Raw genomic sequence first — 27,661 nt, 5'->3', positions numbered from 1 at the left:
GCTCTGTGCAAAACAATTGTGTGGGTAAGTGTAACAAGTTACATTTTTTTTTTTTTTTATATACACCATTTTAGAATCTTTTCCAGGTTTAAAGTAAGAGAGAGGGATTTCCTCACTTCCTGTTTTGGCTATGGGACAGGAAGTGAAGGGAAATCTCCCCCAATGGGACATGGCAAAAAAACTAACGAGTTCTAACCCTCCTACTCTATGGAAAAAAATTTTGCCTTTACTGATGCTTTGACAACATGTATACATGCATGTTTTACCACAATGCATAACTGAATCCATTCGAAGTGAAAGGCTGGGTTCATACTTTTCTGATGTGGTGCACATTGCATGTATTGGTGTGCTTGATGCCCTATCATTTTCAGTGGTACCCCAATGCATTAGAGCCATGACACTCCCAAATCACGTGCGTTGTGGTGCACCGTAATGCACTACTGTGCATTGTAGTGCTCTGAATGGCCAGCAATGGTGCATGTCAGCCAGTTGATTTAAAATGTGTGCCTTGGTGGTACTAAATTCAGGCCATGCATTCACTATATCTGACAGTACATCGAACACAAAATGCAATTATTTTAGTAAATCTAACCTGCTAAATACCTTTTCTCTTTGTTCATTGAAGGACACAGCTCTTCATCTTCATGACCGTAGGGTTATGCTGCCCCCTGCACACTAGGCAGAGAAAAAAGCTTGAGCATGCCTATGGGGCAGTCCCTGGGGATATACTCCCACTTCCTGCTAAAGGATTTCCTCTTTTTTTTTTTTTTTTCTGCCTAGTCAGGAGTAAGGACCTAGTTCCTTGCTGGGGATCTCTGGTCCTGGCATTTTATTTTTTAAATGGAATTTTTCCTCTTAGATTCTCACAGGAACAGAATATCAACTGCCGGACTGGGCGATGAACTGGATAATATAGATCCTTAGGGTCTGGCCAGTGAGAATGTGCAACCTGCAGCTTGGCGCTAGGTCGGCCGCGACATAGTCACACTGGACAGGGACTGGCCTGCGAGTTAAACATCTCGCGAGGACGCATACAAACTGGCTTCGACCTGAGTCGCAGTGTTTCCTGGCCGACAACATTATGATGGAGCGGTGTCCTATCCGGATTGGTGCCCACTCTGTTCCTGGTGTGGTCTCTTCTCCCCCCCCCCCCCCCCCTCTACCCCTGGAGTAGGGCTGAACGTTATTCGATGTAACATAAAATATCGTGCTGCGTGCGTGGGCAATAGTCACATCGCTGGATCATGCGATATTGGGGACTCACAGTAAAGGTAGAAGTATACAGCCCGACATCCGTCCCACATGTTAAGTCCGTCCTGCAGCGCTCCTGACTGAGTGGTTAACAGCGGCACAGGGAACCAATCACGTGTGCCTGCACACCTGATTGGTTCGCTTGGGGATTTGGCGGTGATAAGCTCTTCCTCGGCTTCTAGTGCTGATATAGAGCTAATACTCTTAACTGATCGCCGTGTGGTGTGCAGATCGCTGCTGTGAGCTAACGGGTGGTGGTGAGTGCCTGGTGGGGTGGTCTCTCCCTCTTGCTGCTATACAGTGGTAGTGCTGTGCTGGGCCTTGTGGTGCAGACAGCATGGTGGGGTGTCCCTTGCAATGTTTTTACACTTTGTGCGGTTTCCCTTCTCCATTCATGGAGTCACTGAAGCATGTTTCATCAATTGATCCCCTCTCAGAGGCTGTCGGGCCCTTCGGGGCCCTGCAACTGGCTCCACTGACAGCGATTCTAGAGTCCTTGGTGGCCAAAGTCGATTTGGTCCTGGGCAAACGGGCTAACAAAAAGCATCCCCCGCCTTCACCTGCTTCCTCTGTCTCATCAGATCTAGGGTCTGATTCTGCCGGCCACCGCGGATGCTATCTACCCTTCGGGGTTGTGTCCACCCACCCTGCGTACTCTGATATGGTTTCTATTAGCCGAATATGAGAAGGCGCTAGTGAATGCACTGATGTGTCTGTGCGGGAAATGTTTACATATAGAAGATGCGACTAACACAGCATCAGATGTGTGGGTTACCTTTTGGCACCCACAGGTCCTCCAAAGCCGTGAAGCTGTTCTCCTTTTCTGCCTTCTTTGACGATATTGTCTCCAAACAGTGGAGGCCCCCCAAAACGCACCTTTGCAAAACACTTAGGGATTGCAATGTGGCACTTTTATGAGGAGCTCCTCCTTAAAAAAATGGATGGTACCTCCCGTAGTGGACTCGCCGGTTTCCAGGTTGAATAAAGCCACTGTAATACCAGTAGAAGAGTCCCGGTCTTCTCTGATTCTGCTGATAGGAGGTTGGAGTCCTTGACCTGCTATATGTTCACTGTGGCTGGGTTGGCCTGTGTTTACCATCACCCTTGTGTCACAAGCTTTGACTATAGGCAAAAGTTTTTTTTTTTATGCCGGGACCTGAAGGAGAGACGGCTCCCTCCTGCCTTCGTGGAGCTGCTGGATCATTTGGTCCAAGGGCTACAGTTCCTCTGTGATGCCGCTCCCCTGCATTCTAGACTGTCTCAGCAGTAGTCCTGCGGCGCATTATCTGAATAAAGTGCTGGTCTTCCCCAGCAACCCCCCCCCCCCCCCCCCCCGTACTGAACGGTTGTCACCATGGATGCCAGCCTCTCTGGGTGGGGAAGTGTCCTTTGGCACGGAGTGTGCCCAAGGGGTCTGGACTCTGGAAGAGTCCAGGTTACCGATTAATGTACTGGAGCTCTGAGCGCTCAGACCTTGTCTGGATCATTGGACAAATCAACTCCAGGGGTGCCCGGTACGGGTTCAGTTGGACAATGCCACGGCCATGGGCTATGTCAATCACCAAGGGGGCACAAGAAGTGTTCTGGCAGCTCAGGGAAGTAGCATGCATTCTAAGGTGGGCAGAACGGTTAGTTCCAGCCCTCTCTGCTGTGCACATTCCAGGAGTGGAAAATTGGCAGGTGGACAGGCATTAGACCCAGGAGAATGGTCACTTCATCCGGAGCTATTCCGTCAGTTGTCTCCGGTGGGGGACTCCCCGCGGTGGATCTATTGGCCTCTTGCCTCAACAGGAAAGTACAGAGATTTGTGGCACAAACTCGGGACTCTAGCCAACGCCACAGATGCCTTGGTGGTTCCCTGGAGTCAGTATCGTCTGATATACGTCTTTCCTCTGCTCAATCTTCTGCCGAGACTCATGTGCAGGATAGAGGCAGAAGGGATTCCGTTCATCCTAGTTGCTCCAGATTGACCTCGCCGGTCTTGGCACGCAGATCTGGTACGGCTGGTAGCTAATGCTCTTGGAGACTTCCTCTCAGGGAATATCTGCTGTCTCAAGGACCAATCTTCCATCCTGCTTTACAATCGCTGGCTTGGCTGTTAAAAGCCTAGTGCTGAAGGATAGAGGGTTGTCTGAATCTGTGATTCCCACACTTTTAAAAGCTAGAAAATCTACCATCGTACTTGGGAGACGCACAGTGCGAGTCTTTTGGGGTTCATCCTTCTTTTCGGTGACTCTGATCTTGGCTTTCCTCCAGCGAGGGGTCGAGCAGGGGCTGGCCTTGAGTACCATCAAGGGCCAGGTATTGGCCTTGGCAATTTTTTTTTTTTTTTTTTTTTTTGCGGGACTGCAACGTTTCAGCGGACAGATCGGACCCTTGACTGACATTTTTTACACTTTTGGGGTTACCAGTGACATTACTGAAGTAATCAGTGCTATACATATGTACTGTTACTGTAAAAATGACACTGGCAGTGGAGTTAACTTTGAGAGGGAGGGGTTGAGTGTGTCCCTAGGGGTGGGTTTCTAACTGTGATTGGCTGTGGCTACTAGTGTAAGAACAGAGATCAACGGTCCTACATGGTAGAACCGTGTGATCTCCATTCTTACACAGGGAAGAATGACAGGCGGCTTTGTTTACATTAGCCGCCTGCCTTTCTTCCGGTGTAACGGACGATCGCGAGTGCCCGGCGGACATCGGGTCCGCCGGGCACACATGCGGGGGGTGCCTCCGGTGGCGCGCGCTCGCTCCCTAGAGCCTCACAGGCTAGCGACGTAGTCCTACGTCGCTTTGCCTGTGAGGGGCTGACCGTCGTGCGGCAGTCGGCAATCGGTTAAAGGTGATTTCCAGGGAAATGAAAGAGAAAAAACTACCCTTGCAGTGGGGCTTCCCCTGTATTGCACGGGTTAAATGCTAATTTTTGCCTAGGGTGTCATTAGAAAGCACTCTAACTCACCTTGTCCCTCGGCCTCTGACAGCCAGAGCTCCCTCTGATGCTCCAGGTAGACCTTCAGGATCCTCACTTGTGATACAGAAAAACTGATCCTGCATTGTACGGGATGATGCCTTGGAGTATCTGACTAGACAACTACAAAAAGGAGCCTGTGGGTGTGCGTCAACACACTGGAAGTGTGTGAATCCAGCCAAAAACTTGAGACAGTCAGGTAAAGACTAGAGATATACCAGGAGGCTTAAGGCATTGCTTATGTTTGAAAATTGTGTAGGAGAGAGACTCTGAAGCCGGCCATAGACAGAGCGATTTTTTTTGAGTTGCAAGAGAAAATTTCTTGCTTTTCCCCCATCAAAAGTCAAGTCAGTCTGTTCTCCTGGCGGGGGAAGCCACCATCACCGGGAGAACAGAGTGATTATCCCTAGCTGCTATTACAGCTGCTAAAAATAATTGCATGTAAAACCCGGCAGGTGGGTTGTGCCCAAGTTGATCGATCAAATAGATCCATTCAGTGTGCCCTGACATTGTTTGAACCTTGGCTGGAGATTTGAACAGTCTGTGGCTGACTCAACTGTAGTAAGAAGCATACTTGCCTATTTTAAAAATGTAGGATTTGTGCAGTTGCCTAAAAGATAAAGGTGTTTTACTGTATATGAAATTCTATATTGCTTCTTTCACTTTTATTACCTGGAGTGTTCCCTGTGTCTATACAAACAGATGGTATGCTTTTTTCTTTTATAGATTAACTAATGTATACTTTTTTTTTTTTTTTTTTTTGCAGAGCATGAGAAGACAGAGAAATGAAGTTGTCGTGGAACTAAGAAAGGTATGCTTCATATGTACTTTGAGTTTACATGTTGTGTTCTAGATCTTTGGATATAAAGGAGTTAACCACCTAACTAGTAAGTAGCAAGCATTCAACCCTTCAGTTATGCCTGGTGCCTTTTAATAAATCTGGTTAGTATTTGCATTAGCTTGGATACTGTGGCTAGGGTGGTACCGGCTTTGCTCCATTGAAGCCCAGGGGTGTATGTTTACAATAGTCTCAGTCTTAGAACCTTTTAAATACTAGACTTGACACATACGGGTTTGGTGTAATGTTTAAGAAGTTTATTTAAATGTATATGCATCTCCCTTCCCCCAGTTGTTTTGCATCTGAAGCTAATATACAGATTCCTTTGGCTGTCTTGGGGGATGAATGGTGTAATGCAGAACTACACTTGAAATCCTCTTGGTGTGTTCTAGTTTTCCATTACTTTTTTTTTTTCCCACTGCACCTTATTTGGAATGCGGTGAGGTTGTTGGGTAGGGCAGGGAATTGAAGCCTTTAAATGTATTTGTGTGGGCAATCTCCTTTGGAAGTGCAGCCATAGCAAATTTATTAGAATAGTTACCAGGAAGTATTTGTCACTTTTGTTAATTTTCTATACCAAAACTGCTACACCAAGTTGCTTTTAGTTCTATCGTGTTTGTTTTTTTTTTCTTTTTTTTTTTAATTCCTGCTGTGCTCTGCTTCCATCAAATGGAGGTTTTTAAAGTTGCACATGAAGGAAACATGTTCACCTTAACTGTTTTTCTTTTTTTTTGTATAGAATAAAAGGGATGAGCACTTGTTAAAAAGGAGAAATGTTCCCCAGGAGGATGTCTGTGAAGACTCTGATGTGGATGCAGAATTCAAAGTGGTAAGTTTTAGAAAAATGGTTGATTCTACTTTCCAGTGGAAGTGATTTGCTGGCATGGTTGTCAGGTTTTCCTATCTTGTGACATGCCTGAATCTGTATGTTTGCATATTAATACAAACAGCTGCTAGTTAACAGCTATACAGAAAGGAATGAGATTTTATACTAACTGTTAGGCTGCGCTGAAATGTAGCATTGCACCGATTCATCGGTGCTGATACTAAGCATTTGCATGACTACTTGTACTCGTGTAAATGCTCCAATACCTTTTTTTTTTTTTTTTTTTTTTTTTTTTTTTTGTGTGTGCAGTGCAATTTGAGTCCATACAAAGTGCATAGGCTCAAATTGCACTGCAAAGAATTGTGTGTGATTTGAACAGGAATGCAGTGCGATTCCTGCACCGCTTCTGTGTGAACCAAGGCTTGTCAGGTACTTCCGCCTGGGTTCACACAGGAGCAGTGCGGTAAACCACATGTGATTCGGACAGGAATCACACCGCATTTCTGTTCAAATCAAATCACATGATTCTTTGCAATGTTTAAGCCAATTTATTTTGTATGGGCTCAAATTGCACCGCACTAAAAATTTGTTATTTGTAATTGATCTTGGCGAGTAGTTGAGGAAAAGTATCAGTACTTGTACTCGCGCTGGAAAAACTGTTAACACATCCCTACTAAAAGGTGTGTAAAAATGTTTACGGTGTTGTAGGTCTTTTATGTTTACACTACTCTTTTGTAGCATAGTACAGTAGGACTGATCTGTGCTTTTTGTTTTTTTCTTTAGCAAAACACATCTTTGGAAGCAATTGTGCAGGTATTATGTTGCTTGAGTGTGGCGTTCTCGTTGCTTGACCTTCTTCTTTTTTTTTCTTTTTTTTTTTTTTCTTCTATTTAACGGTCTCCTCTTGTTACAGAATGCATCTAGTGACCACCAAGGAATTCAACTTAGTGCTGTCCAGGCTGCAAGGTAAAACGTAATTTAATATAAAGGCCAAAACAGGCACCTTTTGCTGTAAATTACCTATACTTAAAAATTGTTTGTTTTTTACAGGAAACTCTTGTCCAGTGATCGAAATCCACCGATTGATGATTTAATTAAATCAGGGATTTTACCAATATTGGTTCACTGTCTGGAAAGAGATGACAAGTAAGTTTGTGGTGTTCACAAGTTTCATAATATTTGAACATACCTAGGTTTAGTTGCTCATTGCCCATCTTTCTCTCTTTAGCCCTTCTCTCCAGTTTGAAGCTGCTTGGGCTCTTACAAACATTGCTTCAGGAACATCTGAACAAACGCAAGCGGTGGTTCAATCACGTCAGTATATATATATATATATTGGATAAAAGAAAAATTAGTGTTTTTTGCTTTGTTGTCCTGTGTGAATTTCAGGCTGATTTTTAAATTGATGTTTTAGCTTTAAATTTTTACCATTGTGTTCTCACCAAGCAAGGCTTTGGTCACATTTACTTTATCCCTGCAGTAAAAGCAACAGAAAACATTTGTTGATTTGGCTGCATTTAGGGGTTTGTTGTTTTTTTTTTGTTTTTTTTTATAGGCTTGCTTTCTTTTTTCACTGGATGATCTAGCCAGTAAATCTGTTTGTCAATAGAGCAAGCTTTTAGAAGTTTTAGACAAACAATTTACCACTGATGGGGTACTTAAAATAATCAGATTTTATGTATCTAAAACCTTTATTCCAAAGGTGAACAATGGCTTGATGTAGCGGCTTAGAAGGCCTCATTCACACAGCCATGCAAAGGGGGGGCGTTTTACAAGTGTGTGTGTGTAGTGTATATACATACTTTTTTTTTTTTTTTTTTTTTTTATGGATTTGAGCGCAGCTACAAAGTTTTCAATGGAAACATTTACACGGGTAGAGAAAAAACATGCACTGTATGCAGATCCATAACACACAATCCAAAAATCTGCATCTGTGAGCATATGTATGCCAGATGCAGGTATTTAGGGTGGGGTAAGACAGTTTTATGCAAGTATTTACTGATCAATACGCTGAAATGTTTGTTAAACAAAAAAAGTGTAAAAAGGTCAGTAAAATGTTTACTGCTACTACTGTAAATGTAGCCTTAGAGCTTGAGTTCACCTTCAGTTAGAGTATAAAAATATGCTGGGGGGAAAAAACTTTAAGGGCTCATGTACATAGGGCAGTTGAAAACCTTCTGAACGCTGGAAACCGACCGGTGAAAAATTTTTTTTTTTTTTTTTTTTTTTTTTACATGCTGAGTTTATACGAGTTTAGCAGCAGTTATGAGCGTATGAGGTTAGAAGCACCACCCCCCCCCCCCCCCCCAATGCCCACAAAGCATGAAAAACAACTATTTAAGCCATTCTGTGAAAAGAGAGAGCAGCAGCAGTGTGCTTATAGATGGCTGTTTAATTTTTTTGTGTTTTACTATGGATCCCACCATGAGCATGTGTGAGGAAATGCTCCTGATGTTGGTAAGGCGCCAAAGTTGTAGAAAATTGGGTGAGGAACCAGAGTTCATCGCTACTGGACTCATCCATTGATGCAGCCAACAGCATGTGGTGAAATTTGTGTTTTTCGCTTTCGTTTTGACTGACACAGCTCTAGATCTTCTTGACCCTTGGGTTATGCTGCCCTCTTCACAAGTAGGAACCAAGGTGGAAAAAAGTTTAACTGCGCCTATAGGGCAGTCCCAGAAAGTATACTACCACTTCCTGCAGTTAGGTCTTCAGTTTTTTTTTTTTTTTTTTCTGCCAAGTCAGGAGTAAGGACCTAGTTCCTTGCTGGGATCTCTGGTCCTGCCACTTTTTTCCTTTTTTCAACAGTTTTTTCTGTTCCTGTGAGAACTACAATCAACTGCCGGACTGGGCGATTCACTGGATATCCTAGATCCTTACTATCTTCCCAGTCTGGCCAGCGGCCTTATCTCCGCGCTAGGTTGCCCTGACATATCCCCACTGGATGTGGGCTGGCAAGTTAAACACCTTGCGAGGACGCGTAGCCCTGGTCACGACCTGTCTCGCAGCGTGCCTCTGGCCTGCAGCAACCCCATTCCAAGATGGGTGTGGTGGTCTACCGGAAATGGTGCCCACCCAGTTCCATGGTGTTTTAAGTAGTGTCCCCACTCTCCCTTGGTGGTCTTTCGGGATGGACGTGTGCCCCTCCCTGGGCTGGTCGGACCCCTGGGTTGCCCTCAATCCCCCTAGCCCCTCTAGTCATGGTGGGTCTTTCCAGGTGTTGGCTCTGGCTCCGTCCACCAAGTTGGACTATCTGGGTCTGTTCTGAACTCCATGGAATGAGTTCCAAAATCTGTCCACATGAGACCCCTCTGCAAAGAGATTCTTGCCATGTGGGGCAAGAATCCAGTCTCGAGACAATCTGATCCTGTTGAGACGGGATACGTGAGGGACCATGGTTCAGTTGCTTCTGTCTCCGGCGCTTCGACAGAGTAAATCTTCCTTCCCCCTGTAAATCTTCCTTCCCCCTGTAAACCTTCCTTCCCCCCTGTACTGGACAGTGGTCAACATGGATGCCAGCCTGTCCAAGTGGGGTGGCCTTTTTTAAACTGATTGTGCCTAGGGGGTCTGGACTCCTGGAAGAATCCAGACTACCGATCGATATACTGGACATTTCCTCTGGAGGTGTTTTTCATCAGTTGTGTCTGTGGTGGGCAACTCCTGAGTTGGTCCTGTTGGCATCTTGTCCCAACAGGGAGCTGCCTGCGTTAGTGGCACGGTCTCGGGATCCACTGGCGGACACCAGACGCACTGGTGGCTCTTATGGGGCCGGTATCGTCTGATATACATCTTTCCTCTTCTACAACTTCTGCCAAGATCCCTGCGTAGGCTAGAGGCAGAAGGGATTACGACCATCCTAGTGGCTCCAGACTAGCCTTGCCGGTCTTGGTATGCAGATCTGATTCGGTTGGTCATCAGTGCTCCTTGGAGACTTCCTCTTAATAAGGATATGTTGGCTAAAGGGCCAATCTTCCACCTTGCTTTATAGTTGCTAGCTTTAACGACTTGGCTGTCGGAAGCCAGGTGCTGAATCCTAGAGGGTTGTCTGAATCAGTGATTTCCACACTGCTGCAAGCTAGTAAATCTACTTTTATGTAGATTTACCATCTCGTTTGAAGAGCCTACTTTGGGGATGTGAATCTCTTGGGGTTCATCCCTGCTCCTTTTCAGTGACTCAAGTTTGGCTTCCCCTGAGGTGTTGAGCAGCATCTGGCCTCGGGTAGCATGAAGGGCAAGGTTCGGACCTGGCGATTTGCTTTCATCGTCCTTTGGCTAAGCTTCTGTGGTTCGCACCTTTGTTCAGGGGTTTGGCCACTTGGGTTCCCCAGTACAGTCTCCATTGTCCTCGTGAGATCCCAACTTGGTGCTGTCGGTTCTTCAGTAACTGCCGTTGGAACATATTCGCGAGATTCCTCTGCTTATATTGTCCCAGAAGGTAGCCTTGGTGTTTTTTTTTTTCTGCACAGAGGGTGTTGGAGCTGGCAGCTTGTCTTGTGGTTCACCTTACTCAGTGGTGCACGGAGATAAAGTGGTGCTTCGTTCCTGCCAGTCATTCCTTCCTAAGGTCATCTCTGGTTTCCATTTAAATAGACATTGTTTTGCATTGTCTTAAGCATCCTAAAGAGATTGACCTAACCAAATCCAAAGAATGTAAGGCAATCAAGGTGTACCTGGCGGTGACGGTGACGTTCCGTAAATCTGATTAAATGTTTGTCCTTATGGGTGGACCCTGTAAGGGGCTGGCCGCGTCTGCTGCAACCATTTCCAAATGGATCAGGCAGACTGTGGTGCAGACGTATTCCACCAAGTGTCAAGCTCCTCCTTTCCCTGTTAAGGTGCAATTTACGTGGGCGCTTAGTGCCTCTTGGGCCTTCCATCATCAGGCGTCAGTGGTGCAGGTTTGCAAGACGGCCACCTGGCAAGGTTCTGCAAGCCGCTGTTGGGAGAGGATTAGCACTCTTTGAGGGTGTACTTTTTTGTCAGGTGAGCTCCAGTTTTACCCTGTTGGCTACGTTTAGCCTTTGGGAAGTATGTTTATTGCTGTGTTCTTCCCACCTCTCAGGTTGACACTGCTTTGGGACGTCCCAAGGATCAAGAAGATATGGAGCTGTGTTCATCAATGAACGATAGAGAACTGGATTTTTGTCTTACTGTAAAATCCTTTTTCTCTTACGTCCTCTGACAGTCGCCGCCCACTCAGTCTTCACTACTGGGGTATTGGTCTTATCCACAGGAGTAAGCTAGGCAGAAGAGTTTGTTAGAAAGCATTCACAAAACCTTGTATAGACACACCTACAGGGGGCTGTCCCTCTGGTCCAATACCCCCCTGCTAGCAGCATTCCCAATTCAGTTTTGTCTTTTGCCTAGTTAGGAGTAGGCAGGTTTCCCTTGGCTGGGGCTGCAGTCTCAGCCTTTCTTCCTATTTTTTATTTCTGAAAGTGTTTTTCTTTTCACTGATGGCTTTTTATTTGTTCCTGCGCTTAGTCAGACTTCGGAAGACTACAGCGTTTGCGGAGCTGGAAATCGCACTGGTTATCCTAGAGCCTTACGGAATCCCAGCCTGCCATCGAGCTTTAGCAGGCTTTGCGTACGCCCAGGCCTCGCAAACGACCTGTCCCTGTCCTCAGGGACAAGCCTGCAAAGTGGCTACTTTGTTAGGATGTCTGAACTGCGGTACGCGGTGTGCTGCTAGCTTCCTGTTCGGCTGGCGGCACCCCCACCCAGAGTGGGAGGCTTCCTGTCAGCGGTACCCACGTTTCGCTGGATGGTGAGTACCATGCTACCCCTCTGTCTATGGCATTATCTGTCGGAGGGGGTGTATGTGGGGCTTCTGTTATGGGGATGGCAGTCTATGTGGAGTCTGTGATATCCCCCTCATGTCTGTCAGTACGGTTCCTGTGTCCCTTCCCGGTCCCAGCGGGGGCGCTATAGCGGTTCTGCCGTGGTGTGGGGGGTTTGCGAGGGTCCCTGTGTTGCTTGTGCAACGTTTTGGGGGTACAGACATGCTTGTGGGGGCCGCAATCGGTGTAAAACCTATGGGGCCGCCATTTCAGGTGTGGTCAGGCTGTTTGGCCTCATTGTGAGGGCAGCAGCCATTTCCTGTAATGCTTTGGCACCCTTCGGGCGCCATCTTTAGTGTGGGCAATATGTTTCCTCAATGTGCTCAGCGGCCATTTTCTCGGAGCCTCCCCCATAGACTTACATTGGCAACCATTTTCTTGTGGCTCAGAACTATGTTCTGCCTCTAGTGGCGTGACATCATTTCCTTCTCCTGGCACACAGATTGAGCTGGCAGTGTGGGTACAGTATAGCACTTCTGGGGGATTTTCTGCTGTTTTTTCTGGTTTATATCTCTGCTGGCGGTTATTACTTTTCAGTAACTCTGCCCTCCCCTGCCTCTCCCGTATCCTCAGATTCTGAGGTAGTTATGGCCGCTACAGACGCAGGTTACCCTGAGGTATCTGTCATCGCACTCGAATGCGAGGACGACATATCCTCCTGTAGCCACGTGGGAAAGCACGCTGGTGGAGGCACTTAGTGTCAGTGCGGGAAACTTTAAAAATGGCAGATAATTCTGCAGCGTCAGGGACGCAGGTGTCATTTGGCACACTCCAATCCCAGAAGTCGGGCAAGGTTTTCCCTTGTCCGGTACTTTTTGACAAAATTGTCAATGAACAGTGGGGGCGCATTAAACAGATGTTAGTGGTGCCAAAGCGTTTCAAAAGGCGCTACCCACGTGCGGATGCAATGTCCGCAAGATAGACCGTACCACCGAAGGTGGACCAATCCGGTTTCCAGACTGAACAAATCTACTGTGGTCCCGGTCGAGGAGTGGAGTGTGGATAGACAGATTGAGTCTCTTTCCTGCCATTTACACGTGATAGCGGGCTAAATACTTAAACCAATCTTCGTGATCACTCTGGTGTCCCAGACCATAACGGAATAGGCAAACTTACTAAAAAGTGACTTGGAAACAGAACAGCTCTCTCCAGGCCTCAGAGGTAACGGACCAGATGGTCCAAGCCCTGCTTATACCTACAATATTAGATGCGGCCCCCCTTGTAGCCAGTGTCCGCGGTGGGGTTGACTATTAGATGCATGGTGTGGCTAAAAAGCTGGTCTGCAGATCAGGCCTCAAAGGCTCTATCAGATCTCCCCTTTCCTGGAGACAGTTTGATTAACTCATCAAATGAGGAACCAAAGGACTCCGGGAAGAGTACTCTTCTTCCTCAGTCCACCAAGGGCAAGCCACCGCGTAAGACTGGGGGCCTTATTTCGCAGCCCACAGGCAGCCCTTTCATGCCTCCAGCACACAGTAGAAAGGATCTAAGCCATTTAGGTCTTCTGGGGGGTCCAAGACGACCTGGTCGGGTAAGCAGAGAACAGGCCAATCCAGATCTGCAGACAAATCCCCGTCTGCATGAAGGGATGCCCTCACCCATATCTGGGGTGGGGGGGGTGACGTCTTTGCTTCTTTCCTGAACCGTGGACTTCCTTGATTCAAGACAATTGGGTCCACTAACTGATCCGATCGGGTTACAAGATCGTATTCTGGTCTCTACCATCAGACAGGTTCTTTCTGTACAATCTATGCCTATCTCCAGACCGGTTATGGATCTACGAGAGGCAGTACAAGATCTACTGTCGCACGGTGTGATTGTTCAGTTTCCTTCTCGGGAACGCTTTCAGGGGTTCTGTTCAAACCTGTTCACTGTGCCCAGGAAAGAAGGCATAGTACATCCAATCCTGGACCTCGAGGCTCTGAACTGCTTTGTGCGGGAACCGAGGTTTTGAATGGAGTCCATTCGCAGGGCAGTGGCATCTCTACACCAAGGAGACTTTCTCTATCGTTCATCAACAGACGCAGCTCCTTATCTTCATTACCAATGGGTTATGCTCCTCCAATCAGGAATACGCACTAGGCAGGAAAAAACTTTACTACGCCCATGAGGCTGTCCCTGCAGGCATAACCCCACACACTCTGCTTCGGATTGATGTTTGTTTCTGCCTAGTTTAGGAATAGGACCTAGCTCGGCCTTAGCTGTAAATGGGGAATTTATATTTGTTTGTTTTTTTTTTGGTTTTTTTTTTTCCTCCACTAGTTAGTTCCTGGAGAACTACAAGCAACAGCCGGCTTTCATTTTGACTGGATAATCTAGATCCATAAGGTCTCCCAGCCTGGCCAGTGAGTGTGAGCAGGTTCTAGTCCAGAACTAGACCTCGCCACGACAGTGCCTCGAAGGATGGGGACGAGCCTGCGAGTGAACTATCTCGCTGGGACACAATCATCCTGGAACGCCCTGAGGCGTGGCATACCCCCTGGCTGACAGCACCCCCATCCCAGGTGGGAGGATATCTGTTTCGGAGTGGCGCCAACCTGGTATCGTAGTATGCTGAGTAACTGTGCCCCCAAAACCTCTAGCAGTCTCGGGGCGGATTTGGACCCTATCAACTGTAATGGTCGGACCCTCTGGGCTCCCTCGGTTCCACTGGCCTCTCGGGAGGACTAGGCCAAAACCCCTCAGTTTGTTTTCTCTACCCTGTGCAGGTTCCTACCTTGGGGGGTGGAAATAATTGCAGCTGCTGTGGCACTTTTTTTTTTTTTTTTTTTGATGGGGGTGTTTGATTCTAGTGCGGTCACTTCCTAGGGATCCTCTGATGCCTCCATGTTCTGGGGCCCCTTTTGGGGGTCTTGGAGACTGCATGGCATGCCGTGGGGGCCGCCATTTTGCTGTGAATCAATGTTTTCTTTATCCTATTGTATTACATGGGCAGGCATTTTCTATTCCCCGTAGGAATGCATGGGGCGGCCATTTTCCTGTGGTCCACGATCACTGGACAGACAAGCGGCATGGCACTTTTACTCTAGCAAAGACACAGGCTGTTCGTTCCTTTTTCCTGTGCAGATTAGTTTTACTTAGTTTTCACAGAGCATGCTGGCAGTCTCATGAAAGAAAGGGGTTGAACAGCGGTTGGCTTTGGGCACTATCAAAGGCCAAGTGTCAGCCTTGATGAAAGAAAGGGGTTGAACAGCGGTTGGCTTTGGGCACTATCGAAGGCCAACTGTCAGCCTTGGCTATATATTTCCAACGCCCGTTAGCCACGCCTGACTTGATTCGTACGTTTATTCAGGGAGTGCACCATATGGCTCCTCCGAGACGGTCCCCGCTACCTCCGTGGCATCTCAATCTGTTCTTCAAAAGCCTCCTTTTGTTAACTTTTGTGAGATTTCTCTGCTTTCATTGCCTTCACTCTGTCCCAAACCTAAGCATTCTAAGGAAATTGCTTTGCATTGTTTCGATGTGGTTCGGGTGATCAGGGTTTACCAGGAGGCCACTGAATCTTTTAGAAAATCAGATGCTCTTTTTGTCCTTACCAAGGGACGTCCGTAAGGGATTAGCTGCGTCTACTATGACTATATCCAGAATGAAGATATGGAGCTGCGTCTGTTGATGAACGATAAGAGAAAATTGGATTTTTGAAAGAACTTACTGTTAAATCCTTTTCTCTGAAGTTCATCGACCGACTCGGTGCCCACCCCTCTTTTGTGTGTCTGGGGTGGTTTGTCTTCTAAACTCTGCTTGCAACCAAAGTGCAGTCTGAAGCAGTGTGTGGGGTAATGCCTGCAGGGACAGCCCCATGGGTGTGGTTAAGTTTTTTTTTTTTTTTTTTATTTTCTTCTTCCCTGCCTAGTGCCTATTTCTCAAACGTCTTCCAGGACAGCCCATGAGACCTTAGGGCTCCTCCCCCAGGGACAGGAAACACATTCCAAAATTTAAATGGCGGTCCCTTCAGTCCTCACCTTCAGTATTTAGTGTTTCCTCCGGACAGGGGGTAACATGTTCCTGGAACTGAAGCTCCCGGTCTCCTGGACTGTCCACGGAAAGACTTGGAAAGAATGCATCTCCTCTTGCCCATAGCGGTACCCCTTAAGTGCCGCAATAGGGGCTGACCGCTGTCTCCTGTTCTCTTGGCCACCCAGCAGGACCACGGATGTTGTCTGGTGGAACGCTGGGGAGTCCGCTCCATTTTCGGCCGGGTCCTTGGAGCAGCAGTGCTGTGTACCCGTGACCCGCCGACTTAGAAGAAATTTGAAGTTGGCGCCAAAAACGGAGGGGGCGGAACTCAGGCGCGTCCACTCTGGCCTCACAGGAAGTGACAGTGTTACTTCCGGCGCAGTGACGACATCCGCGGGCGCCAGGAAACCCTCGTTCCAGTTTCCGGAGGCGCGAACAGAGAAGACAAATGGGCGACCGATGTTAGGTGAAACAGCAGTTGCTGGGACCACCATACAGAGCGATGGACCCCACGGCAGCAACCGCACAGGCGGCAGAAGTCGGCTCTGGCATCGGCACCTCTCAGGTAAGCAAGGGGGATATGTATACCCTATTTGCAGATACCTGTTAGGAACTCCGTTTTTTTTTTCCTTCCCTTCCTCTGTCTGTAAGGGTAAAAAGAGCACCATTTCCACGAGGTGGAAGGGGAAAAGCGGGAGGAGGGGGGCACAAATCCCTAAATTAAAAAACTGTATTTTTGTTTCCCATCTTTTAGACCAAGGCTCAGGACAAAATCCAACCTCAGCCCCCCAAAAAGAAATGTGCCGTATGCGGAGCAAAATTAAGTTCCTCTTGGAATAAAACAGTGTGCCGTGCATGCATAGAAAATCTGGTCAGAGATGACCCTACGGTCTCTACCCAGAGGATGCTGTCCTCAGTGAGAGATGAACTGACAAACACTTTCAGTTCATTTAGAACTCTCATGGAAAAAATGCAGGCACCAACCCAGATCCCCACCTCAGTTCAAATCCCTGACCAAGCCATCACAAGGCTTTGAGGAGGAAGAATCAGAGTCTTCCCACTCCTCTGTGGAGGGATCAGGGTCAGGGGAGGAACCTAAAGAAAGTAATTCTTACGGTAACTCCAATTTCAAACTGAGCTTGGAGGATGTGGATGACCTACTCAAAGCAGTATATGTCACTTTAGAAATTGAGGAGGAGAAAGTGCAGCTCTCTAAGCATGACCTTATGTACGCCAGTCATAAGAAACAAGCTAGAGTGCTCCCTGTGCATAGCTCCCTGTTGGATACAATTAAACAGGAATGGAATTCACCTGATAAGAAACCTTTCTTTCCCAGAAACTTGAAAAGAAGGTATCCATTTGATGACAGTAAGGAGCAGCCCTGGAACAAAATCCCCAAATTGGATGCTTCTCTTTCCAGAATATCCAAGGGAACTGACTTGGCATTTGAGGATTCAGGGTCACTAAAGGACCCTATGGATAAGAAAACTGACACCACATTACGTAGGGTTTGGGAAGCCTCCATTATGAGTTTAAAACCTGCCCTGGCATCCACCTGCATAGCCAGACACCTAGAGTTATGGCTATCTCAGATCCAAACGCACTTATCTGCCGGAACATCAAGAGAACAGATTATAAAGTCTTTTCCACTCTTGTTTCAGGCAGTAGGATTCTTAGCGGATTCTTCAGCTGAGGCTGTAAGAATGGCAGCAAGAACCTCAGCATTGGCTAACACAGCCAGACGAAGCCTATGGCTCAAGACATGGTCAGGGGATCTCACTTCCAAGTCACGCCTCTGTGGTCTTCCCTTCACAGGCGACCACCTCTTTGGCCCAGGCCTAACAGAGGCTCTGGAGCGCACAGCAGATAAAAAGAAGGGATTTCCAGAAAAGAAAAAGTACCCCTATGCCCCAAAGAATTTTCGTGGCAGGGGCAAACAGCAGAGATCTAACGAAACTCAGCAAACTTTCAAGAAGCACTGGACTGGGCATAAAGGTAGGGGGAGGGGTAACATCTTGTTTAACCCTCCAACGCCCCAACAAGCCCCAATGACTCCCTTCTCAAAGTGGGAGGGAGATTAAGGGCCTTCCTCCCACAGTGGAGGGGAATTACTACACAAACTGGAGTTTTGTCTCCAACCTCCAGAATGAACCCTGATTACAAGTCTGCCCAGGGATCCAGCCAAGGCCACCGCCCTGAGTCTTCAATTAGGGGACCTATTTGATCAACAGGTGATAATCCCAGTCCCCAAGGAAGAACAGGGAACAGGGTTTTATTCTCACATCTTCGTGATACGAAAACCTTCAGGAAGTCATCGGTTGATCCTGAACTTACGCAATCTGAACCTCTCAATCGCATACAAACACTTTCGCATGGAATCAATATACTCCATAGGGAACCTATTGTATCCAGGGTGTTACATGGCAACCCTGGATCTAAAAGATGCGTATTTTCACATCCCGATACACAAATCCTACCAGAAGTTCCTGAGACTGGCAGTAAGGATAGGACTAGAAGTCAAACACTTCCAATTCCAGGCACTACCCTTCGGGTTATCCTCAGCCCCACGGATCTTTACCAAGATCCTGGGGGAGGCACTAGCCCCACTAAGACCTAAGGTCCATCATGATCACCCCCTACTTGGACGACATCCTGGTAGTGGCAGAATCATACCAGAAACTGAAGGCAGACCTCCTCCTAAAAGTTCAGGAATTTCTGACTTCCCTAGGCTGGATCATCAGCAGGCAAAAATCCTGCCTAATACCCTCGCAGAGAGTAACTTACCTCGGATACGAGATTTCCTCTCTGGGTCAGATGATCTTTCTCCCTCAGTCCAAGATAGGGAAGATGGACCAGATGGTAGCCTCCTTACAGACCAATTTATGGGTCTCTTTGAGGGACATTACAAGGGTAATAGGCTTGATGACCTCCTGTTTCCCAGCAGTCCCCTGGGCACGATTCCAGCAACGTCCACTCCAAAAATTCTTACTAAAGAGTTGGGACGGACGGCCAAGTTCCTTGGAACAAAAAGTAAAGATTCCCACCAATATAAAAAGAACTCTTTGGTGGTGGAGATCCTCTCTTCACCTATCAAAAGGGCTAGGCTGGACCATCCAGGTGTCACAGAGGATCACCACGGATGCAAGCGCTTCCGGATTGGGGGGCATATCTGCAGAACAAATGGGCGCAGGGAACATGGTCCCCATCACAGATAAAAACTTCATCAAACCAAAAGGAACTTATGGCGGTCCAAAAGGCCTTAGAATTTTTTCAGGTAGATGTAGAGGGAAGCCATCTACAAATTCGGTCAGACAATATAGCAACTGTGGCGTACCTGAACAAACAGGGAGGTACTCGAAGTCAGGGTCTACAATCCATAGCACAGAAGATCTGGGCCCAACGGAATCTAACATCCATCTCGGCTATCCACCTGAAGGGGACGCAGAACTGTCTAGCAGACCATCTCAGCCGCCACCAGGTGAATCGGGACAATTGGTCCCTCAGCCCAGAGGTATTTGCAAATATCACAACCTCATGGGGTCTTCCAGTAGTGGACCTATTTGCTGCCCAGGCAAACAGGAAAACAGGTTTTTCTCCATAACTCTGGGGGATCAGGCATTAGGCATCGACGCCTTTGTCTACCCCTGGAAAGTCAAGCTCTGTTACGCATTCCCTCCGGTCAGATTGATCCCACAGGTCCTTCAGAAATTCATCCAGGAAGACACAGAGAATATCCTGATAGCCCCGTACTGGCCCAAAAGGCCATGGTTTGCACGCCTTCAGGCTCTAGCGGCAAAACCTCCAATGGTCTTACCCTGGAGACCGGACCTATTGACACAAGGTCCGGTGGTCCATCCATACCTCAGGACCCTAAACCTGACGGCCTGGTATCTGAGGAACAGATACTAGGCTCTCAGGGGTTCTCAGACAGAGTAATCCAAACATTAACCAGCTGTCGAAAGCCAGTCACAAGAAAGATGTATGCTAAAATTTGGAAGAAATTTCATTTTTGGATGGAGAATCAGAGACATTCTCCAGATATATACCAACTATCTTAGAATTCTTTCAAGAGGGCATAGACAAAGGTCTCTCCCTGGGAACCTTAAAGGTACAGGCTGCCACCCTTAGTGTCTTTCTTCAGTTTTCCCTTAGAGAAGACCCAAATGTAAATACTTTTTTCAGAGCAATTGCCCGGACAAAGCCGACCGTGATAAAAACGTGTCCAGCTTGGAATCTATCCTTGGTACTTCAGGTTTTGGTGACCAGTCCATTTGAACCCTTGGAAGATTTGTCAGAAAAATTGCTCACCCTAAAAACTTTATTTTTAGTAGCTATTACTTCAGCTAGAAGGGTAAGCGAACTACAGGCTCTCTCAATCAGAGAACCTTTTCTCATGATTTTTGATGACAGGATTGTGCTAAAAACAGATCCAGGGTTTTTGCCCAAAATAGTTTCTTCCTTTCATAGGACTCAGGACATAGTTCTTCCTACCTTTTGTAATTTCCCAAATAACGATAAGGAAAAAGAATTAAGTTGTTTAGATGTCAGAAGAGCCCTTCTGAGATACCTGGAGGTGACTAAAACCTTCAGGAAAAGTGATACTTTATTTATACAGTTTTCCGGCTCCCATAAAGGGGGAAAAAGCTTCTAAGGCCACTTTAGCAAGATGGATAAAACAGGCCATCGCAGAAGCCTATCTGGTGAAGAAGGTGACTCCACCTTTCATTAATGCACACTCTACTAGAGCTTTGTCCACGTCTTGGGCTGAAAGGGCCGGTGCCTCACCAGACCAGATCTGTAAGGCAGCTACCTGGTCTAACTTTTCGACCTTTGTTAGACATTATCGCCTGGACCTCCTCTCTTCTCAGGAACAGGCATTTGGTCGAAAGGTGCTCCAGACAGTAGTCCCTCCCTAGACTGGTAAGTTTCTTGCTCATCGTCTCATGGGCTGTCCTGGAAGACGTTTTTGAGAAAAGCTGAGTTATACTTACTGGTAACTCCTTTTCTAGTAGTCTTCCAGGACAGCAGGATTCCCACCCGGTTTATCTGGTATAATGTATGACATGTGTTATATATATATATATATATATATATATATATATATATATATATATATATATATATATATATATATATATATATATATATATATATATATATATATATATATATTATGTATGTTTTACAGAATGTCCTACGGGTCTCATGAAATACTGAAGGTGAGGACTGGAGGGACCGCCTTTTTATTTAAATTTTGGAATGGGTTTCCTGTCCCTGGGGGAGGAGCCCTAAGGTCTCATGGGCTGTCCTGGAAGACTACTAGAAATGGAGTTACCAGTAAGTATAACTCTTTTCTGATTGGAGGAGCATAACCTAATGGTAATGAAGATATGGAGCTGCGTCTGTCAAACTTCAGAGAAAAGGATTTTACGGTAGGTTCTTACAAAAATCTACATTTTTTGGCCTCCATCGACATCAAGGACACAGATACACATCCCAATTTACCCTGGACACTAGCATTTTCTTCGCTTCGCTGTAGGAGAGGAGCATTATCAATTTGTGGCGTTACCCTTTGGTCTCGCCTCTGCCGCCAGGGTCTTCACCAAAGGATCAGGTATTGGCATTACTGTGACAATGGGGGCTTGCAGTACTGAGATACCTAGACAATCTCCTCTTAAGAGCACATTCGCATTCAGCCCTGTTGGCCGACTTGACAATCGCTGTATGGACTCTGCAAGAGTTCGGTTGAAACATAAATTTAAAAAAATCTGCCCTGGTACCATCCTTAAAACTGGATCTGGGCCTGACTCTGAATTCCGCTTTGGCAAGGGTTTTTCTTCCCCTGGAAAAAGCTGCAAAAGTTGCAGGGGTGATTCGTTTACGGCTATCCAGCAATCTGTCCTCTCTAGGGACTTGCATGCGAGCCTTAGGTCTAATGGTGTCAACCTTTTGAGGCGGTTCGGTTTGCTCTGTACCACACAAGACCCTTACAAAGGGAAATTCTTGTCAAATGGAACAAAGATCCAAAGTCCTTGGACACTATGATTTGGTTGAGTCACAACCCAGACTGCTCTTCTATGGTGGCTTCACTCGTTAGCACTACTCCAGGGCATGTCCTTCCTCCCCTTGTATTGGACTGTGGTAACCACTGACGGCAGCCTGCCTGGCAGGGGAGGAGTGCTGGGGAAGCTGTGTGGTCCATTGGTCCTGGAAAGTAGAAGAGTCAAAACTTCTGATCAATATTCTGGAACTCAGAGCGATTAAAGCTTTGCCTGAGTCATTGGACAAATCGTTTACAGGGTTCTCCAGTCCGTATTCGATCGGACAATGCCACGGCCGTGGCTTACATCAATCATCAAGGTGGCACCAAGAGTGTCTCGGCGGCCTGGGAGTTGGCCGAGATCCTGAAATGGATGGAAAATTTTGTTCCAGCCCTTTCTGCAGTGCACATCCCAGGTGTGGAAAACTGGCAGGCCAATTACCTCAGTCGTCAGATGTTGGATCAGGGGAAATGGTCTCTGCACCCGGAGGTCGTCGACCTTTTTAGCTTCTCGCCTCAAGAAGAAAGTTCAGAGGTTTGTATCCAGGTCTCGATCCTCTGGCTGATGCCACAGATGCACTGGTGGCTCCTTGGGGTCAGTATCAACCGATCTATGCGTTCCCTCCGCTTAAACTCCTGCAGAGGCTTCTGCGCAGGATAGAGGTGGAAGGGATTCCGGTCATTCTGGTGGCCCCAGACTGGTCTCACCTGTCTTGGCATGCAGATCTTGTAAGGTTGGTGGCTGTTGCTCCTTGAAGACTTCCTCTCAGGGTAGATCTGCTGTCTAAAGCAGTGTTTCTCAACTCCGGTCCTCGGGGCACACTAACAGGCCAGATTTTAGGTATTACCTTAGGGAGATGCAGACTAGAATACTGCAATCACTGAGCAGCAAATTATATCACCTGTGATCTATTTCAGTTCTCTTGCAAACCTGGCCTGTTAGTGTGCCCCGAGGACTGGAGTTGAGAAACAGTGGTCTAAAGGACAGATCTTCCATCCTGCTTTAGTCGCTGGCTTTAACGACGTGGCTGTTGAAAGCCAGGTATTGAATGATGGGTCTTTCTGATTCAGTGATTCCTACATTGTTGAAGGCCAGAAAGTCTACTTCTAGGAAGATCTGTCATCGTACGTGGAAATCATACATTTCATGGTCTGAATCGCTGAAGGCGCATCCTCGCCTTTTTTCAGTGGCTAGGATTTTGACCTTTCTTCAAAAAGGGGTTGAACAGCGGTTGGCTTTGTGCACTATCAAAGGTCTAGTGTCGGCTTTGGCTGTGTTTTTCCAATGTCCTTTAGCTACGCATGCCTGGATTAGAACTTTCAGGGGGTTCACCATATAGCTCCTCTGAGGCAATCACTGCTACCTCTGTGGGGTCTTAATTTTGATAGTGTCTGTTCTTCAAAAACCTCCTTTTGAAAACATTAGGGAGATTCATCTGCTTCCACTGTCACAGAAGGTTGCCTTTTTGGTGGCTAATACTTCTTCCTGCAAAGTATCTGAATTGGCGGTGCTGTCCTGCCGTTCATCTTATCTGGTGGTCCACAGAGATAAAGTGGTACTTCGACCTAATCAGTCGTTTCTTCCTAAGGTGGTTTCTGATTTCCACATTGTGCTGCCTTCACTCTGTCCTAAGCCCAAGCATCCCAAGGAAATTGCTTGGCATTCTTTTGGATACGGTTCAGGCAATTAGTTTACCTGGCGGCTACTGAATCTTTCAGGAAATCAGACTTTGTCCTAACTGAAGGACCACCTAAGGGATTGGCTGCGTCTTCTGCGACCATATCCAGATGGATCAGACAGACGGTGGTACAGGCTTATCCACTGAAGGATCAGGTCCCTCTTTTCCCTGTACTGGTGCATTCTACTAGGGCGCTGAGTGCCTCTTTGGGCTTATCAGGCGTCAGTAATGCAAGTTTGCAAGACGGCAACTTGGTCGTCTCTGCACACGTTCTCAAAATTCTACAAAGTAGATGTTTTGGCATCCTCGGATTCTTCTTTTGGCTGCAAGGTTTTGCAGGCTGCTATTTAAAAGAGAAATTTGTCTCTCTTTAAAGGGTGTGGGTTATTTCTAGGTGAGCTCCAATTGTTCCTGGTTGGCAAAGTTTAGCCTTTGGGGAATTACGTTCTTTTCTGTGTTTGTTTTTTTTTTTTTTTTTTTCCTCCCCTCATGCAAATGCTGCTTTGGGGGACGTCCCAATAGTCAAGAAGAATATGGAGATGTCTGTCAATGAACAATGGAGAAAACAACTGGATTTTTTAGCTTTCCGTAAAATCCTTTTCTCTGAAGTTCATTGACAGACGCAGCATCCGCTCTTCTGAGTGGGATGGGGTTTTTTTTTCGTCTAAACACTGCTTGCAACAAAACTGAAGCCTATAGCAGAGTGTGTGGGTGTATGCCTGCAGGGACTGCTCCATAGGTGTGGTAAGGGTTTTTTTTTTTCCCTGCCTAGTGTCCTACTCCTGTAGAGGGCAGTATAACTTGATGGTCAAGAAGAATATGGAGCTGCGTCTGTCAATGAACTTCAGGGAAAGATATTTTACGAGAAGTCAAAAATCCAGTTTTTGCGGGAAGATATGAGGGTTAGAACTGCATTTGGGTTTATTGCAGTCTGTGTCCTGAGTGGAACAAATGTGCCCTCCACTAAATTGCTGTCACTGGAGCAAGAATAGAGGAATTTTTTCACTACGGACACTTATTTCAGAAACATCTGATGGGATGGTCCCTCATTTTGGAGCGATTTCCTCTGCCTATTTTACAGGACGTAATGGGAAACCGATGGCAAAATAACATGAAAAAGGTTGCAGCTATTCACTAATCCATTCAAAATGCAGTGGGAAAATGTGGCTTTAGATATTTTCATTCTAATCTCTTTATTTTGCTTTTGGCTCGTCAAATATCAGTGTGTTTGCATATATTATGAGTCAAATGTATACCTGTCATTCAACATTTTACTACAGTTATTGACTTGTGATAATGGATGTTTTGTGCCTTTTTGTATTTAACACATTGTTTTATTTTTATCTTTTAGATGCTGTTCCTCTTTTCTTGAGGCTTCTGCATTCTCCTCATCAGAATGTATGTGAGCAAGCTGTGTGGGCTTTGGGAAATATAATTGGTAAGCCTTTATGTATTTCCTCTTGTATCTTGAGCTACTGTTTTTCATGTTGAATTGTTTTACTACTCTAGGCTGGGTTCACCCTTTGCAAGTTGAATGCCGGTTTCCTCGCATCCAGTTTGCATGACCAGAGACTGACCGGCTCTCAATGGAGCCGGTTCCCACAGCTCTGGGGTGGACGCGGTCCGCACTGGAAAAGGGTCCTGTGTGTCTTTGGCTCCAATTCGGGCAAAAATTCGGACCTGATTTGCACCTGAAACAGAGAATGCACCGGACCCCTGGTGTGGGCCGCAGCTAACGTGAACCTGGCCTTAAAGATACAATAATCCAGTTGGCCTAAAATGTTGTCTGTTGCAGTTAAAGGGATACCCTTAATTTTTATTTATTTGTGTTTGATAAATTGTAGTCTCTATCATTTTTCATATACTTCATCTGAAGTATGTGGTAGAACCTACAAGTGTCCTTTCTTTCCTAATCTAAACTGACCACACTAAGCACAGAAGCCAATCTGTGCATTGCATGGTCAGTTTGCATCCTTTGGCTGGTCATTCTGAGGTACAGGACACTGTGCAGATGCACAGCATGCCTGAATTGGGTAGTCCAGCCATCTTGTCCCTAGACAAATTGTAGCCTGCCTCTGGCACACCCTCTCCCAATCAGTCTGCCTCTTGATCATACACCCTGCTCAAGCACAGCCAGCATCTTGTCTTAGGCTTAAGACATACACCCTGCTCAAGCACAGCCAGCATCTTGTCTTAGGCTTAAGACTATGGAATACAAGCACAGTGTCCTGTAACCCCCTCTACATGCCCTATCAGGAAGAAGAGAACATGATGACCTGACCAAACCTTTTAAACTTGTGTAAAAAAAAAAGTGTCATTTTTTAAACTAAGCAAAAGTGCCTGCATAGATATAACTTCATTAGAAAGTGTCTAACATTGTATGTTCACAACCACAACTACTTTTAATTTCCTGTCACGGTGATCAGGTGATGGACCTCAGTGTCGGGATTATGTTATCAGCCTTGGAGTGGTCAAGCCTTTGCTGTCTTTCATCAGTCCCACTATTCCCATTACTTTCTTGAGAAATGTCACCTGGGTAATGGTCAATTTGTGTCGCCATAAAGATCCTCCTCCACCTATGGAAACCATACAGGAGGTAATGCAACAATTTCCAACAGTAAAGAATGCATGGCAGTTTTTTTTTTTAAACTTATTTGCTCTTGAAAATGATGATATGGAGGCATCAGGGTGTTGTGAGAATGAGTCGTTAGTATTTTATAATGTAGTCTATACATTTAATATATATTGATGAAGATAGTGTTTTGTATTGATATTAAGTGTGAGTGTTCGAATGTGTGTTGGGTTATACAGGGGGACTCTGAAATTACATTGCTGATTTCGGAGTGCATCTGAGGACTGTTGCAAACTAAGGGGCTTTAATGCAGCAATTCCTGTGATTATGGCCCTTTGTTGTCTCCTTGATAACCTTTTTTTAAACCCTAATTCTCTAACAGATATGCTTCACATTGTGTATCTGTGATCTGACCAAAGAGCGCTTCCCCCATTTATGTTGGAATGCATTTTTAATTCGTAAAGAATTTATTTGGTAATCCTATATTTTACAGATTCTTCCAGCGCTGTGTGTCCTTATCCACCACACAGATGTAAATGTAAGTATCTGAATAAGGGTTTTTTTTATGTTTTGTAATCTAACCTCTAGATCGGCTTTTCTCAACCTTTTTAACAGAGGGAACCCTTGAAATTTCTGGTCTCTGGGAACCCCTGATAAAATCTAAAAATTTACAACCCGTGACAGTCGGTGGGAAGAATGATGACACTTGTCGTCATTGGGAAGAATTACCCCCTTACAGATAGCTAAAAGGAACAATGGTGTAATTGGAAACCTATCTGAGGCAGAAATTGCCCATTGCTCAGGGATCCCCTAGCAATCTCAGGGGGAACCCTAGTTGAGAAACCCTGCTCTAGATGCTCCTGTTGACTATATTGCATAACTCTCACTGGTTTGCACATAAATAATAATGAATAGTTCTTAGAACTAATAGGCAGTTAATTAGGGGCGTTTGTATAATGCGCATTCAGCTTTAGAATGGGTAAGGAGACCAAAGCACACATGGTAGAGTAAAACACCCCACAGGTTCTAAAGTGATCGAAACCTTCTAAGCTGTTGATCCTACTACTGCGCCACAGTAACAACGTATACAAAATATGAGTAAAATGTGATATAAATGCTGCCGCTTTAAGTGTAACCAAAATCTACCAATAATGCTATAAAGTGGTGCAAAAGCAATGCGAGTCCACAAACAATATAAATCAAAGCAAAATCAAACAGTGACATTTAGTGAAAGTTCAGTGTCTAAATGAAAATAACATCCAAAAATACATATATCCAGTTAGGATGTAATCCGTGCTGAATCTCTGGTGTTCTAATATTCTCCACACCACGTGCCAAGCATGTCGCCACTTCCCCATAAGGTCTGCACTCACCACATCTTGTTGCCTTACACTGTGTCGTGTTTGGCAATCAGGCAATGGTACCACCCAGGCTGGTGGATATTTCAATGGTGGTTCTCAATCATCTAGTCATCTAGGTGATTCCATGGAACTGCTGGCCTCCCTCTTCCCGGTGGTTGCGGCCATATTCCTCCAACCGTCGTAAATTTTTACATGCTACAGCAGGCACATAATCAAGAATATGAAATTCTGGGTTGACAATCTTTTAAATATTTTTAAGGTGTACTATGTTAATTGGAAGATATAACAAATATTCAGGTGCATCTCAAATTAGAAAATCATCAAAATTAATT

General features: G+C 46.0%; 1 protein-coding gene across 1 annotated transcript in view; it reads left to right on the top strand.

The window, feature by feature from the left end:
• The window catches only part of KPNA4 (karyopherin subunit alpha 4), a 67,205-nt gene that overhangs the window by 22,296 nt on the left and 17,248 nt on the right, over window positions 1–27,661 (top strand). Inside the window, exons 2-10 of the mRNA XM_082249524.1 lie at window positions 4,983–5,027; window positions 5,794–5,883; window positions 6,664–6,693; window positions 6,794–6,846; window positions 6,931–7,026; window positions 7,109–7,194; window positions 24,748–24,834; window positions 25,823–25,992; window positions 26,462–26,506. Coding sequence (XP_082105650.1) covers window positions 4,983–5,027; window positions 5,794–5,883; window positions 6,664–6,693; window positions 6,794–6,846; window positions 6,931–7,026; window positions 7,109–7,194; window positions 24,748–24,834; window positions 25,823–25,992; window positions 26,462–26,506 — 702 coding nt within the window. The remainder of the gene's footprint in view (window positions 1–4,982; window positions 5,028–5,793; window positions 5,884–6,663; window positions 6,694–6,793; window positions 6,847–6,930; window positions 7,027–7,108; window positions 7,195–24,747; window positions 24,835–25,822; window positions 25,993–26,461; window positions 26,507–27,661) is intronic.

Source organism: Pelophylax lessonae (genome assembly GCF_965119305.1).
Source record: "Pelophylax lessonae genome assembly, chromosome: 3".
NCBI lineage: Eukaryota > Metazoa > Chordata > Amphibia > Anura > Ranidae > Pelophylax > Pelophylax lessonae.
This window is presented reverse-complemented; position numbering and strand designations above follow the sequence as displayed.